The sequence below is a fragment of the Eschrichtius robustus genome, chromosome 7 (assembly GCF_028021215.1).
Source record: "Eschrichtius robustus isolate mEscRob2 chromosome 7, mEscRob2.pri, whole genome shotgun sequence".
NCBI lineage: Eukaryota > Metazoa > Chordata > Mammalia > Artiodactyla > Eschrichtiidae > Eschrichtius > Eschrichtius robustus.
Window position 1 is genome coordinate 131,335,951 of NC_090830.1, and position 17,031 is coordinate 131,352,981.

General features: G+C 43.5%; 1 protein-coding gene across 2 annotated transcripts in view; it reads right to left on the minus strand.

Annotated features, from left to right (window-relative positions):
- Positions 1–17,031, minus strand: part of CPXM2 (carboxypeptidase X, M14 family member 2) — a 135,373-nt gene that overhangs the window by 7,702 nt on the left and 110,640 nt on the right. For both annotated transcript variants that reach the window (XM_068548716.1, XM_068548717.1), the window contains exons 8-12: positions 14,846–14,969; positions 13,414–13,610; positions 12,199–12,378; positions 5,692–5,989; positions 523–662 (exon numbers count right to left, since the gene is read on the minus strand). In XM_068548716.1, the coding sequence (XP_068404817.1) occupies positions 523–662; positions 5,692–5,989; positions 12,199–12,378; positions 13,414–13,610; positions 14,846–14,969 (939 nt within the window). The remainder of the gene's footprint in view (positions 1–522; positions 663–5,691; positions 5,990–12,198; positions 12,379–13,413; positions 13,611–14,845; positions 14,970–17,031) is intronic.

The following is a 17,031-nucleotide window of genomic DNA, read 5'->3' on the forward strand; positions in this document are numbered from 1 at the left end:
TATAATCTGACTGGTGTCCTTGTAAGGAGAGGAAATTTGGACACACAGGGACACCAGGAGTGTATGCACACTGAGTAAAACCATGTGCGGACACAGTGACAAGGTGGCCGTCTGCAAGCCAAGGAGAGAGGCTGCAGGATGAAACCAACCTGCTGACACTTTAATTTTGGACTTCTAGCCTCCAGGACCATAATTTCTGTTGCTTAAGTTCCCCGGCCCGTATATTTTGTTATGCAGCCCTAGCAGACTAATACAAGGGGCCTGAGTATGCCGGCTGGACAAACACCCCTTCCCCACTGAGCCGCATCCTAGAACCCCGGAAGTAGTCTCACTCACCATGAACCAGTGGGAGCAACTGACATTGACTTAGAGCTCACAGACAGCAGTTCCTTCTGACACTGTAGTCGCTAGCCCAGGGTGCTGGCCGCCGTAGGAAGCACTAATTTGATCTCAGGCTTTTGGCCATCTCAAGGGCTTGGCTCCCTAGCTACAGCCCATCACAGCCGTGTGGCCACGTCATACCTGCTCCATGAACACGATTAAGGATTCCCGATTATTCTCCCACTCCTCGGGCAGCTGGCTCTCATGCGGGTATTTATCGCAGCCCACATAGATGGATAGCTCGAAGCAGTTTGTGTGAAGGTAGCTGAAATCGTTGAGACCTGCCGAGCCAACCAGACAACGTTTTAACTCAACAGTGCTCCAAGTGGCCCTGGGAGACAGCAAGAATGTTCAAGAATGTGATTCAGAGGACCTCATCCGAACAAGGAGGTATATCAAGTGTCTACTCTACACAAAAAATTAATTAGAGCAACTGATGGGGGACAGAATGGGGGGTTGAGATAGAGAGAAGATGCAGCCGGAACGGTCTGTGGGGAAGACAGGCATATGTAGGGCATCTTTGACAAAAGGAGGACTGAAATGTTTTCTAGATAAAATTATTTTCATTTTATTAAACTCAGTTTAATACTATTTTTAGGATAAAGGTATCATTTCTTTTTTCTTAAAAAAATTTTTTTTCTTTTGTTTTCTTTTTTTTTTTAATTAATTAATTTATTTATTGGCTGCGTTGGGTCTCTGTTGCTGCACGCGGGCTTTCTCTAGTTGCAGCGAGCAGGGGCTATTCTTTGTTGCGGTGCGCGGGCTTCTCATCGCAGTGGCTTCTCTTGTTGCGGAGCACGGGCTCCAGGTGTGAGGGCTTCAGTAGTTGCGGCACACAGGCTTCAGTAGTTGTGGCTCACGGGCTTAGTTGCTCCGCGGCATGTGGGATCTTCCCGGACCAGGGCTCGAACCCACGTCCCCTGCAGTGGCAGGTGGATTCTTAACTACTGTGCCACCAGGGAAGTCCTTCTCTTTTGTTTTCTTTTTGCTGTTTTTTATTTTTTGAAAGGTATCATTAATTAATAGTATGGATTTTTAGTGTTTAATTAAATGTAGCTCAATAGTTATGCTGCTCTCAGCTACAGCTCTATAACTGTAGAATAAAAACTGCAGTTGTCTATTCTAATTCATAAACATAGCTATCCATGCCACCATTTACCGAGTGTTTTACATAAGCCAGAAGCCGTCCTTAGCACTCTGCAGCAAAGCTCATTTAGTCTTCATCACAAATCCAGCAGAGAGATAGGTAGCATAGCCCAGTTTTACAAATAAGAGAATTGAGGTGGAGAATGGTTAACGACTGCATTAAGGAATGTATCCAGAGTCGTGCGTCTGGACAGTCAGGGTTTGAACCCAGGTGTGTGTAACGTCTGCCCAGCCCTTGCTTGTCACTGCTGGGGACTGAAGGGCAAATGTCCTCACCACCCAGCTGGAAAGCAGACAGTCTCATGCGTCCTGACATGGCTACAACAGGACTTGGTCCCTGTATTAGCTTCTTAGGGCTGCTGTTACAAAGGACCACCAACTGGGTGGTCTAAAACAACAGAAAATTATCCTCTCATAGTTCTAGAGGCCAGGAGTCCAAAATCAAGGTGTTGGCAAGGCCACACCCCCTCCAAAGGCTCCTCCTTGTTTCTTTCAGTTCCTGGTGGCCCCTGGCACTCCTTGGCTTGTGGCCGCATCACTCCCATCTCTGCCTCCGTCTTCACAGGGCCTTCTCCTCAGTGTCTGTGTCTTCTCTTCTGTCCCTTATAAGGACATTTGTCACTGATTTTAGGGCCCATCTGGGTAACTCAAGATGACCTCATCTTGAAACCCTTATCTTAATGACACCTACAAAGACCCATTTTCCAAATAAGGTCACACTCACAGGTTCCAAAGATTAGGAGGTAGATGTATACTTTGGGGGTCCCATTCAACCCACGACAGTACCCAAAATGCATGAATGAATGTCAGATGGCATAAAGTCCAGTGGCTCTCTTCCCAACATTTTATTTTTGGAGACCATCTGAAATAGCAAGAGCACAGTGCTGCTATGTTATGTGTGAGGGCCAAGAGACTCCCCCAGCAGAAGACGCCACCGACAAGCCCTCCCTGGCTTCTGAGAGTCAAGGCCACAGACAGAGGAAGGTGGCTGCGCTGGTTCCTCTGTTGACTGGGGACAAAAAGCAGGTCCTCCTGCGCTTTAGCCAGCCTCGGTCTCCTCTCACCCGTCCCCTCTTCCCTCCTTCCTTGGAGCATTCAGTGATACATCCCTCAGTACAAATGTCTGTTTAAAAATCACAGCTTCGGGGCTTCCCTGCTGGCGCGGTGGTTGAGAATCTGCCTGCCAACACAGGGGACACAGGTTCGAGCCCTGGTCTGGGAAGATCCCACATGCTGCGGAGCAACTAGGCCCGTGAGCCACAACTACTGAGCTTGCGTGTCTGGAGCCTGTGCTCCGCAACAAGAGAGGCCGCGACAGTGAGAGGCCCGCGCACCGCGATGAAGAGTGGCCCCCGCTTGCCGCAACTAGAGAAAGCCCTCGCACAGAAACGAAGACCCAACACAGCCAAAAATAAATATAAAAATAAATTTAAAAAAAAAATCACAGCTTTGGGTGTCAAGAGCAATTCTGTATCGATCTGCTGCCTAATCGATAAAGTCACTGACAAAACTGTACAAAATACACAGCCACTCTCTCTACCAGATTCCAGATTCGAACCATTCACAGGTCACCAGCCACGGGCCTTTGATCACATCTGTGATCAAATAAGGACAGTGACGGCAGTGGGATAAAAGGAGTGGGACGGTGTCAAGTTAATGGAAAAATCCCTCACAGGGCCTTGTGTGGCTGAAGAAGGTTGGTCAAAAATACCAGGTCAGCTCATTCAGTGGAACCCGAGATGTGGAACCTCAGGCAGTGCCCATCGATCAGCATGGACAGGCCCTCCCGGGAGGGCTGGACCCCTCCGCACACACACAAAATTCTCATTATCCCAACCTTCAGGCCTTGTTAGTACTGAAATAAATAAATGTGATATTTAAAACTCTGGAGTGGGGCTGCCATTTTGCCATCAGTGCTAGAAGCGCTGGAAGAATTGGCAAAATGAGACACCAGGAGACCGGTGGAAAAGCTTGCGCCAGGCTATCGTTAACGCTGAATGCCAGCCCTTCAGCGAATGTCATGCAGCTGAGAATCCTCCGTAAGAAATGGCTTCAAAAGTGAAACGTGTGGGCAGGAGGTGTGGGGTGATCCAGATAGCTCTTCCCAGCTGAGGCTTCTTCCTCTGTGTTCTCTCCGGGCCTGGAATCCTGCTCTTGTCACGGCTTCAGTGTGGAACACGGGGCCACGCAACCCTTAAAGCTCTGTGGGCCCGATGCTGTCACAACATCTGCCTTCCTTGTGCAGGAGAGGATGCCAGACAGCAGCCGACACAAAGAAGGTCTCACATTCCTTTGGAGTTGAAATGCACACACTGCAAACCATGTGCCTCTTGAGCTAGACTGGGACCTGCTCCCAGCTACCCACTCCCCACTAACTAAGGCCTGTCGGTGCACCGCTAACGAGTGAGCAAGACCCGAACACAAAGAAGGAGTGGAGGGGGAGGAGGGAAGGAAATTAGAAATCCCGTCTCATTAATCTACAAAGAAATGAATCTGCAGACTTCGTCACACCGCCTGCAGGAAGAATGATTAAAAAGGCTTAAGCCACCACATGGCTCTGCCACAAAAGTCCCCGAAATAATGGAAAATACAATTGATAGAAACAAATCAAATGCTGCTGATGTGATTAAGTGGCAGCAGATTTTTCAAAACATTGCTATTGACCCACTGCTGACAAATCCCGCAGTGTCCGAACCCAATCCAGTCACAGCAGCCATAAAACCTAAACAGATACTTCACATAAAGATTATTGTAGGTTTTTAGGACTAGAATTGAAAAAGCAAGCATGCTTTTGGCTATAGGAAATTTTCTTGATAGGGATTTGCATTTATTCTTTTTACTTTGAACAGAGCAAAACCCTGATGGAGAGAAATAAAACACCTCTGCTTGGTGTGTAACTAAGAAAGAAATGGCAAGCTTTCTGCATATGTTTAAAAATGGCCACGGGAACAAATATGTCTACTCCTTTTTAATTTTTTTTCCCCAGAGTGTCACATACCTCTAAGGTATGTGAAGGCTGAATCTCTAGCAAAGGAAAATTATATTAAAGTTAATTAGTACAGTAAAATAGAGACTAAGGATATGCTCATAAAAGATGTTTCATGGTGAGCATGCTATTGGAAGAGGGGGGAGGGTAGGGGGTGGGAACTTATAACTGAGCGTTTCCGACAAGCAAGACACAGAACACACACATCCACCATCTACGTAATCCTCACAACAGTCCTAAAGGGATCATTGTCGTCATCATCATCATCATCATCACCATCCTCAAGCCCATTTTACAAGTGGAAAATATGGGAGTTCAGAGAGGTAAAGTAACTTGCCCGGAGTCACACAGCATTAAAGTGATGAACTAGAATTTGATCTCAGGTCTATTTGACATGGGATATTTTTCAAATTCATCAGCAGTTTGACCAACCTTCACAAAGTCAAGAAAGTAAGCAATGAAGGTTATGTTTGGGGCCTTACCATCCCAATGCAGAGGGACCTAAGGGAATGTGACATCCTCAACTATCCTCATTCTGGAGCCCTAGGCCAGGAGCAGCCCTGACACAGGAAACAAAGGGCTTATCCTGAAACTTGGACCATGGGGTCATCTGGCTGCTGCAAAGGAACTCCTAAAGTCTCTGCTGGAAGCCTCTGTGTCCTAAGCGGATTCTGGGAGCGGTACCTCGTATTCCCCGAATCACAACAATGGGACTTTGGCCAGATGCCCTGATGTGGCTGGAAGACCTCCAGGAAACAGGAGATTTGGAAAAAGTCTCGAGCGTGGGATCAATGCCCCGCCTCCTCCAAGGGCTGACGGAACGTCTACCATCTCTGACCCTGTAACAGCCAACTAGCTCAGTGGCTATGAGCAGACCACGGAGTCAAACAGACCCCAGCTCTGCTCCTTGGGAGCTTGGACGGATCCCACCCCGTCTCCAAGCCCCAGTTATTTCACTTATAAAACAGGGAGTAAGCCACACCCCCTCAAAGACTATTGTGAGGATGAAAGAGGAGGCTACAGAGAGTTCTGGCACCTTATAAATGGTTAACTACAGTAGCTATCGGGCTGGTAACAATGATAAAAGACGGCTGGGCAGGAGATGGTCCTCCCTCCCGGTCCAGCAGTCAGTCCGTTGTCATCGGGCCGCGTGATGACAGCAGGACCATCACACTTACTTCCGGCCACAGTGTGCCAGGAAGCCCCATTGACGGTCCCATCCTCTTTCTGGAAGTCTTCCGTGTGGCACACCCTCCTCCTGGCATCCGTCATGAGGCGGTGAGTGGAGGCGTAGGCGTAGGCCAGCCAGCGGAACACGTGGTCGTCGGGCGTGGGCGTGTGCTCCTGCGTCTTCCACGTGGACCTCACCATGTCGTAAGGGTAGGCCACCACCAGCTCTCCCCCCTGGAGGTTGCCACCCAGCACGAAGGGGATCTTTTCCATCCAGGCTATGACTGCCCTGGTCTCCACTGCCACCTGGGAACGTTCCAAATTTAAACACATGTGAGAAATAAAATAAGAAGGAAAACTGCTTTCTCTCCCTAGCTTTCCAAACAGGGACATAGTTGAAAAAGCAATCATTTTATGGAATCACCTGAGCAAAATTTAGAGTTTCAAAATCTGTCCTGGGAAAACTGGCCATTGTGGAAATAATGGATGAAAAAAAGAGAAACCCAGAGAAGTTTCGTTTCCTAGGAACATTCCAGTTCATGCACAAAGAGGGAGTGACAGAATTAGAGTATCAACATTCTGCAACTCCACTGAATTAATGGCTCAGTCAATGAATTAATGCTCACCAATAGTTACAAAGAGAGAGAACCAAACGTAACGTGTCTCCCGATGACAGAACACACACCTAAAAAAACCATCAACCCTGTACGTGACCAGGCCTCCAGTACAGGGGTCGGCAGACTTTTTCTATTAAGGGCCAGATAGGAAATATTTTAAGCTTTGAGGGCCATGCGGTCCCTGTGGCAACTACTCAACTCTGCCACTGTAGCAGGGCAGCACCACAGACAATACGCAGATGAATGAACGTGGCTGTGTTCCAGTAAAACACCATTTACAAAAACAGGCCTGAGTGGGACATGGCCCACGGGCTGTAGCTTACCAACCCCTTCCTGTTCTACCTAGCCTAGTGGTCTGAATCTCACTGCCGATTTACAAGAAACATAGAGGAATATGTCACATGACATCACAAGAATACAGTCAGTAGCACATAGACAGTGGGAAATGTTAGAAGACAACCTAGTTGTTTATAGCCCAGTTGTTACAAGATAAACAACAATAAAATTGCAAGAAAAAATGGAGAAAGTGATACAGGAGAAACATACAGTTTAAAGGAGACTTGAAAGGCTTATAAACCAATCAAAACGAATGGGCTCTAGTTGGATCCCAATTAAAACAAACAGAGAGAGAGAGAGATGGAGAATGATTATAGGAGAAATGTGAACACTGATTGGATATTTTATAATATTATGAAATGATCTATTTTGATATGATAATGGTAATAATTTATGGCTTTAAAAGAGAGTCTGATCTTTTAAAGATACTTCCTGAAATATTTACAAATGAAATGATATCATACCTGGGATTTGCTTCAATAATCTTGGGGAGGAGGAGGAAGTGGCTGAAGACGTAGATGAAACATGAATTGATGTGTTGAAGCTGAGATGGGTACATGGGGCAGGGGGTCCTTTACAGCTTCCTCTCTAATTTTGTATGCTTAACTTTTTTATGATAAAAAGTTAAGAGAAAAAAAGAAAGGAAGGAAGGAAGAAAGAAAAGGAACTGACAGTGTTAGAAGCTAAAATTGGGAAGCTTGATATGGTCAAATACTGATCGGTAGTCAAATATTTATCATGTTACTGATCCCTCTGAAGATAATTCCAGTGGGAAAAAATGATAATGGAAAAGAAATAAGCACTGGAAATGGTTTAACTATGCTGTATGGAAAACTGATTAAGGAATGAAAATGACTTGAAGGATTCATTAAGCTTTGTTTTTGTTTTTGTTCCTAAGCACATCAGGGGCCCTGGATTGGATGAATCATAGAATTTAGCTCATGATACAGTATCATTATTGACCCACACTTGGTCATCTTCTCTTATATTTTGATATAATAAACACCGGTGAACCCAAGAATCAGCTTTTATTGACAATTTCTGCATACACATGTGACTTCCTCTGTCCCATCCTCCTGCTTCTCACTAGGAGGTAACCACTATACCCTAAATGATATGATTCTGATTCTCTTTTGTTTAACTCCACATGTGTATGCCTAAAAATATATTACTTGGTTTTACCTTCTTTTGATATGAAAAAAGGCAGAGTAACCATACTGATTACTGTCTTCAGTAATTTTTTTGTCTTAGTTTATGTTTCTAAGACTAATCTGTGTTGGGTAAAACTATATAGTTCACTTCAATATGAAGATCTCATCATTCAATTTATCTGTTCTCTTGATGATGGGCATACAGGAGATTTTCCATTTTTTGCTATAATGAATAGTGTTGCTTTTAACTTGTGTTGTCTTCTGGTATACCTGTGCTGAAATTTATCTTGCATAAATCACTAGAGGTGTAGCTGCAGTCATAGGTATATACATATTCCACTTTACAAGATAATCAAATTATTTTCCGATGTCACTGTGCTAATTTACACTCTCACCCACGATGAATAAGAGACCCACTGTCCCACTTCCTCTCCAGAGCTCGGCTACTGTTGATTTTGCCAAATCAACGGGTGTAAAACGTTCTCTTATCTGCATTTCCTTAGTACTAGTAATGCTGAACATCTTTTCTTGTTTATTACCCATATGTTCCCTCCTCCATGAATTGCCTCTTTGTATCTTTACCCATTGTTCTACTGAGTTGTTTCTATTTTTTTCATTTGTTATTATCTTTGTAAAAATTCTAATTCTTTTCCAATTATATAATTTTCAAATAACACCTCTCAGTTTTTAACCTTCTCTCATTATAGTTTTTAAAATCTTTTGACGAAGAACAGGCTTTTTAATTTTGATGTAGCTAATTTATTAACCTTTTATTATGCTTTGTCCCAGGTGACAGTAAGTAACTAGACCCACAGGCATGAAATGCAGCCTTCAGAGGAATGTGTCCCACACATAAAATGACTGGAAAGAAGAAAGTAGCAGCAGAAATAAATACCACCTCAACTTTCCTGAGTGTGAGGCCTCGTCCGTTGCTATGATCAGTGCCCTCTTGCAGTTTGCCTTGCTCCTGCAGTTTTGAGGATTGAGAAATAATACCCTTTTGCTCCTGATATTCGACACAGCACCCTAATATTGATGGTACTGCCATGAAGATTGGTAGCCAAGGTGCACATTCCTGCTCCCCTGGATGGATGATGGTGAGGGGTGCACAACAACGTGAATGTACTTAGTGCCACTGAACTGTACAGTTAAATATGGTCAAAATAGGATGTTTTATATTATGTGACTTTTACCACAATAAAAAAATTTTTTTTAATAATAACGATAGATGGATAGATAGATAGACAGACACATACACATGCACAAATATCAAAGGGATATGTGTAAGGGAAAAAATACTTGTCAACTCACTCATCAAATATTTACTCTGTTTTTTAGTGTTGGGATATATATTGCTTGTGATTAATCTCCTCAATTAGTATCCAGTCTATCTAGTACCTGATTGAACTCAGGTGAACTAAAGACATTCTACCAAATATGTATCTTACTTTGATTGTTACAAAGATATTGAGTTCATTTTTCTTAATGCTACAAGAATTTTTTAAAAATTAGTTATCTACTGAATTCCATGGTAAGTACATTAGATGCAGTTAGGGATAGAAAAAATGTTTCAAAAATATATAATGTGCCCTCAAGCAGCCTATCATTTAGCAAGGGAGATAAAACTAATGATAAATATCTCTTTTACAAGTTTAAAAGTGCCAAAAACTCATAAAGAAGATATGGCTAAAATGGCATGGTGGTTCAGGAAAGGGAATAATCACCTCCATAAGAATCTTTATGTAGTCACATCCACTATGTTTCCATAAATTAATGAGGCATTATAGCATAGTTATAAGAACTGGAGGGGGTGGTGGGATGAATTGGGAGATTGCGATTGACATATATACACTACTGATACTATGTATAAAATAGATGACTAATGAGAACATACTGTATAGCACAGGGAACGCTTTCAATGCTCTGTGGTGACGTAAATGGGAAGGAAATCCAAAAAAGAGGGGATGTATGTATATGTATAGCTGATTCACTTTGCTGTACAGCAGAAACTAACACAACACTGTAAAGCAACTATACTCCAATAAAAATTAATTTTAAAATCTTTTATTTTATAATTAATACTGTTTAAAATCATTTTCCTCACCTTGAAAAATCATTGTAAATGACTGTTAAATTTTACCAGATATTTCTTTCTGCAGACAAATTATTTCTTTTTTGTTTTTTTCTATCATTTCATTGATTTTTGCTCTTTTTAATCACAGTCTTTCTACATTTTGGGGGGTTTCTTCTGTTATTCTTTTGCTAGCTTCTTAAGTTAGTTGATGTTCAGCTTTTCTTATTTTGGAATATAATCATTCAAAGGTATAAATTCCTGAAAGCACTATTTTTTTGCTATACTCCACAAATTTTGACATTTAGTGTTCTCATTATCTTTGATTTATTTTTTAGTTGCCAGTATGAACTTTGACTCATTACTTAATTTTTTTTGAAATTTTCTAAATACATGGTGATGTTTTCATTAATCTTATTACTGTCTGCTAGTTTAATTGTATGGTGGTGAGAGACTCATGGTCTGCCTGACTCCTATTTTCTGAAATTTGTTGAGATTTCCTTTACAGACAAGAACACCATCAATTTTTGAAAATTCTCCAGGGATTACTCAGAAGAATATGTATTCTCTACTTGTTGGTTGTAGAATTCTTATAGATCCCTATGTCAAGACTGTTAACTGTTATTCAAATCTCTGTCTTTGCTGATTTCTTATCTATCTAACCTGTCCATAACTGAGAAAGGTATTGGTGATGGCAGGTTTGTGTAATTCTCCCTGTGTTTTTAAAGAACAAGCTCAAAAAACTAAATTCTGGACTTAAAGCAAAGACTGAAATCCAAGGACTTTCTATAATTGTGCTAAAATAATTACTTATCTCTCAGAGACTCAAGGCTAAGAAAGCAGGCAACCATATTCCAATTTTGGTCCAAGGGTTCCCAAATTACAACATCACTTGAATCCTCAGCTTTGCCAGATGTCACTAGTATGTTAGCTTGGAAAAAAAGAGGGATTATGTAGGGTGGAATTAGGAAATGTGAGAAAGGATTCAGAAGACCCAGAGGGCCTGAATTCTTTACTTCTCCACCCCCCATAAGGCGCCCTTGGGCATCCTAACTAAACCACATGGTATTGCCACTGTCTGTCTCTATCATTTGACTGGTTGCTTCTTGAGGTCCTGGAGAACACGATCCTGTGCATCAATAAATGAGGCAACCACGCTGGCCCTCCTTCAGTAAGTGGTACCCACATGTGCTGTGAGCTGGAGCTCTGGAGAGCTGCCCTCTACCCATTCATCTTTTTCCCCTTGATTCCTCAAGAAGAGAAGCCAATGATTATTATTAATTTTTTTTTTTTTTGATCTTGCAATGTGCTTGCCTAAAATATAGCATTTCCCAGCCTTCCCTTTGGTGGGTTGATACCAAGTTTTGACTAAATTCTGGCAAGATTTAAACAAAAGTATTATGCAGGAATTCTAGGAATGCCTAGAAAGTTAATTGACTTATCTGAGAGGAAGACTTTTTTTTAACCTTTTCTCTCCTTTTCCTTCAAAGACATGATAGCTGGAGCACCAAGATGGAACTGCCATCTTGAATTATGACCTTGAAAATCAAAGTCCACATGCTAACATATGGAGGCAGAAAGATGACTTTTGGGTTCCTGATGTTCATGGGCTTCTATCTGGCTGGCCCTGAACCATCTGCCTCCAGGGTTCTCTTATGTGAAAAAAGAAAAAAAAAAACTTTTACCTCGTTAAGCCGCTGTAATTTTGTTTTTTTTCTGTTGGTGTACCCAAACCTAACACTCATATAGTAATCAAGGCAGACCTTTTGAGGGACATATAGGACAAAAGAGTAAGGGTAAAGAGCATTTACAGTGGGCAGAGGAGGCAATAAAAGGCATGGGAAATTCTGCGAAAATTGTTTCTTCCACGAGATACTTTTTGCGAAACTAGACCTAAGAAATTTGGGGGAGACATTTCTCATCCAATTGCATTTTTCTTTCTGAAGAAGCACCACATGTAATAAATCCATGGGGACTTGTGAAAATAAACATAAGGTATCTCAAGTAATCAGTGAGGTCTAAGGACAAATTTCACTGCAATTTCATTGCACTGCCAAAGATGAAGGTTATAATGACCGTAACAAACACGCACAATTCAGGCAAAGTTTTTTCGGGAAGCACTGCAAAGAAATCTAATTAAATGATTTCTCTTCTAGGAAGAATCTCCTCAAATTTCAATTTAAAAGGTAGTTATTATCTAGCACACTTCCCTACTTTTGGAGAAAACATGAAAGGAAAAAATGACTTTGTCTTGTTCTTAAATATTATATCCTCTGCAAATACCGGTGGGTTTAACTTTGGCCTCCGCTGCTCTAGAGATTATGGGGTCTTTTTACTCACCGTGGCATTTTCAGACAGAAACCACTCAGGGATTGCAACATAGTGATTGGGAACTTTCCGTGGGATGTTCTGTCGGTCCTCTGCCCCCCAGAGCAGTGTGTTTAAGTCAGGAAAGTTGTTGTTGATGTCAATTCCGTCATGGGTCCAGCGTCCCAGGGACCAGCCTCCCAGCTCCGAGCCCTGGGAGAAAATTCAGAATATGAGGAACCCACAGATTTCTGGACCATTCTGTCTCTCACATACATGAGGCACCTCCATCTCCATCTCCATCTCCATTTGGGGTGTGTCTCTAAGCCTCTACGCACCCTCTGACCCAAAGATGACATCCAAAGGAGAATATTTGGTTAATAATCTGTTAATATTTGGTGGGTGATGGATAATATAGCCAAGCAACTCCAAAGAGGGAATACACAGAATCATTCCTGCCATATGGCAGTACTCAGAAAGGTATTAGGTCTCACCTTCCTCCTCTTCCTTCACCTCTTCTACACAGGTTGAATGAAACTCCAAGTAGTAATGAGTCTAAGACTCTGTCAGTGCAAAAATCAAACGCCACCATATTAATGCTTTCTCCCTGCAATTCTGGCTCACTATTTCGCACTGCAAATCCCTAACCAACCATTTGCACCAATAAATACAACCAAAACTCTGCACTGTAAAACTTGCATTTGATAGGTACCATTGTTTTAAGTATAGTTTTCCATTTTATTCCCAGATGCTGTGATATATAATTATGAATACACAATACAACATTATACTAACTGTAATCTATACATAACTCTCTATATAACTATAACCTATATAAATTTTATATCATAATTAGAACATGACATATAAACAATATATCAGAATCATAAAAATAACTGTCCTCAGAGAACTGATGAGAGGATTGTAGGTAATAATCAAGGTTAGAACGTGCCTTAAGTGCTCAATCAATGCTAGGTGTTATTATTATTCTATCCTATTGTTCCCATTGTATATATAACAATATTATTATTCATGTTCATTTTCTTCAGTCTGTTAGTGTCTCCCCATAATTCTCAATTACTGCTGTGCATCTTTCATAAGCCTTGCGGGTTCCCTTGTCTCAGCAGAAAGACACTTAAGAAGAAAGCTGGTAATGTGGAATTCAGATCAACTCATGGCTCAGCACATTGTGCGGCGGGGAGAGGGGGTGGCTAGCTGCTGCGCTGGGCGAGAGGAACGGTCCATTACCCCCTCGTAGGCCTTCTCATAGCCGTCGGGGTTGAGGGAGGGGATGATGTGGATCCGGGTCTCCTCCACCAGGTGGACGATGCGTGAGTTCCGGGCCAAGTACTCCTGGCACAGAAACTGCATCAGCAGAAGCATCAGCTCCCGGCCCAGCACCTCGTTGCCATGGGCCCCCGCGATGTAGTGGAACTCGGGCTCACCTTTACTCAAAGATGGGAAAAAATAGAGGATCATATCAGAGGCTTCCAGCAAAACAGTCCTCGTCGCATTGTATTAGGAAAGAAATCTCTGAATAATAGAAACTTACAATTTTAGCCCTCTCTGTCCTTTCAAATCAACCACAATTATACCAGTACAATTTTTATTAATTCCCAGATAGTCAGATATATAAGAAAATGAGTAGAAAAATCTCAAATGATACCAGCCACGGGGTAGGAATGTTTAGCCTTATTTGGCAAAAACAAATACAATAACACAGTGTTTAGAGTTTAAAAGTTACACATTAAACACAAGCCAGAGCAATTATTTTTCTCTTCGGGGGAGGCAATTATTTTTCTTAAAAGAACTTTGTATTCAATTTTATAAAGATACAGAGATGAATAAATGCAAGCAGAAAATAGTGTCAGGGCAAGTCAGCAGTGCCACCGTTTTGTAAAGGGGGCCTGTCTGAGCTTGTTCTCTTCAAAGCTCAGCTTTTTCAACGTCGGATTTGTCAGTGCGGGCACGAGCTGACAGCACTTCTGCCTCTTTTGTTGGCCAAGCTACTGCTTTTGCGGAAATGTGATTTCACCCACAGATAAAGCCCTTACCCTTTGAAAGACACTCCTGAGAGAAACTCCTGGAATACCGATGAACATTAAAGTCGAGAGAATCAGACAAATCTTTGCATTTAACTTGCAGTGGATTTCTAAAGGGCTCACAATTTTACCAAAAAGAAAAATCGCTGACCCCACTCCCGCTCCCCCAACCCACTGACTTGTAGGAGAACACAGTTTTGGGAGTGATTGAATGAGAAATGGCTGAAAACAGGAAATGCTTGAAAATAGGGTGGAAATTTAAAAGAAAATTAAGGGAACCACCTCTAACTAGAGCCCTTAATGACCAGGGAGTCCAGAATTTTCTCCGGGAAAGAAACTCTGTCCTAACCATCTCCAGCCACTTTCCTCTTTGGTTAGCATGACCGGTCTCAGAGATGAGGAACAGAATTAAATACGGTCCCTTTGGAGAAAAGGAGGGTATTTCTTAAGTAATTTGACAGCCCACATCATACAATGAGGGGTTCGCAGAACCAAGATCTGCAGAATCTACGTGAGAGCGAGTGCATGGACGGCTCCTGGCCTGGTTCGTGAATGTTCTCACAGGGTGACCATCGCCTCGCTCTTTAAGAAAGCCCCAGACTCGAAGGGCCAGGTGCACTACAGAGGGGCAGCCTCACCGACTTCGTGCTCCCCAGGGTGGTCGGAGATCTCCACAGCGTACAGCTTCAGGCCCTGGTGGCTCTTGCCAATGTTGTAAATCCTGGTGATGTTGGGGCACATTTCATTCACGACCTTCATCAACTGAGAAACAAGATGGGTTTACGGCCCTACACAAGGATGGCCACGCTGCACGGAGGGCAGACCTCTCAAGAAGACAGCCCTCTCCCACGGTCCCCTGCACACGCCCACCCTCCTGCACACCAGTGCTATCCCCCGGCCTGGAATGTCCTCCTCGTGGCCCCTCTGCCCTGTCTTCCAGCACTTCGTGCTTGTGTTTATCGCCTCCCTGGGCTGTAGTGTCACCTCCCTGGGTGACGAGGTATTACCTTTTCACTTTGGTTTCCTGTTTTCTTATTGTGCCCTCATTAGACAGACTGAGCCTTTTCTCTCTATACCCTTGCCTAAATAAATATTTATTACTGAATATCATTTTTTTCTTACACTGTAATGAGCAATCTATGATGTCAGGCTGAAGAAACACACACGGCTTTGCCCTCCTGGAACTCAAAGCGAGGTAACAGATGGAGTGGTACCATCGCCACTTCACTGGTGCCAAGTAAGGGGTGCGTGGAGGCCAGGGTGACGGGAGCCGTGCAGTGAAAGGGTGAGGGACGCAGGCTTCCACGAGAAAGTGAAATATATACGGGTTGTTTCCTGAATTTTGCTTGGACAGTCGAGCTTGTCAGACAAGCTGCCAAAGGAAGGGAAGAGGGTCTGCTCATCACAGGAGCCCTGGGGCAAAGGACAGAGACATCCTCGCCAGAGGTTGCTGTGCCTCCCATCTCTGAACGGGTACCTGTGAGTGAGCTGGGTAAGTGGCCTTGACCTTCTGGGGAAAACTGTTTAGCCATCCCCAAGTGAAAGAAGCTCTGATTCAAAGGATGTCTCTGCCAGGCACCAGACTAGCCACGTTTCCTCATGGTAGAGTCAGGTGCGTTCATGAGATAACTTCTGACAGGGTGTTACAGACCAGGAGGGAAGCCTGGGTGCTGTGGAAGCAGCGAGGGAGGACATCCCAGCCTGGGCGGTGGGCGTCCACCAGGGACGGCTTCATCCTTTTACAAGATGAGCAGGAGCTGGGCTGGTGGTGATGGAGGAAGGGGTGGCATGGGCCTGGGCGTGCTCTAAGCATCTTTCAAAACATTCCTCGTCAACCAAATGATCCATAAAATGTCCTTGTAAACTGTAAATAAACAACTCTGTCTCAAACGTTATGGTAGGTTAAAATCTATGGAACTGGTAAATCGGTATCGTAGAATTTCTGATGGAGTGGAGTGACATGGCACTTGGTTTGCCTTTCGTAACAGAGCATTCTGCACTGCTGGGTGCACTGCTGGGCGCATCTCTAAAGGAATGGAGCTTTTGCTGCTGGTGCTTTGCTTTTATGACACACCTGCGAGGTGTTACAGCCGCAGCTCTGGTCAGGCATTCAGGGTCTATTCTTTCACCACTCCTGAGAGGGGGAAACATGCTTTGCTTTATGATAATTCACTTTGTGTTATAATATCTAGGTGAGAGAAAGAGAAAGCTGATTATAAAGGACTCTTGTTCAAAGAGGGAAGAGGCAGAAACCCACCATCACTGGAGAAACCACATGCCAGCAAGGTTAATGTAGCTTCACACCTCTCACCATGCGGGATACATACCGAGGGGCTGAAGTGGAGCCACATAGGAGTAGGCCAAGTTTTAACAAGGGACATGGTGATAATGTCACTAGCAACATTCACCATCGCGGTCATAGTAAGTTCTATTTCTCTACTGAATCTCATCGTGACGACCACCAGTGAAGTAGATAAGCAAGGAGGCCTGTCCCCATTCTACAGATGTGGAGACTGAGGCTCAGAAAGACATTGAGGGATTTGCCCAGGGTCACCCAGCTGGTACCAGGTGGAGTCAGGGCTTTGGACTCTTGAGTTCTTATCTGTTCATGAAGGTGCAGCAGAGCAATCAAAACAAGCAATGCTGCCTCCTTTGTCTGTTGTACACGGGATTGTTCCAGTAGACGGCCACAGCACAAGCACCATCTGATTTGGGCCTCTCATACCAGTCCCTGCTGACCACACACGCTCCACTACCAGCGTGGACCTCAGCAAGTCCTGATCAGCAGGTGACCCACTGTCCTGCGTTCAGGTCAAGGACCAGT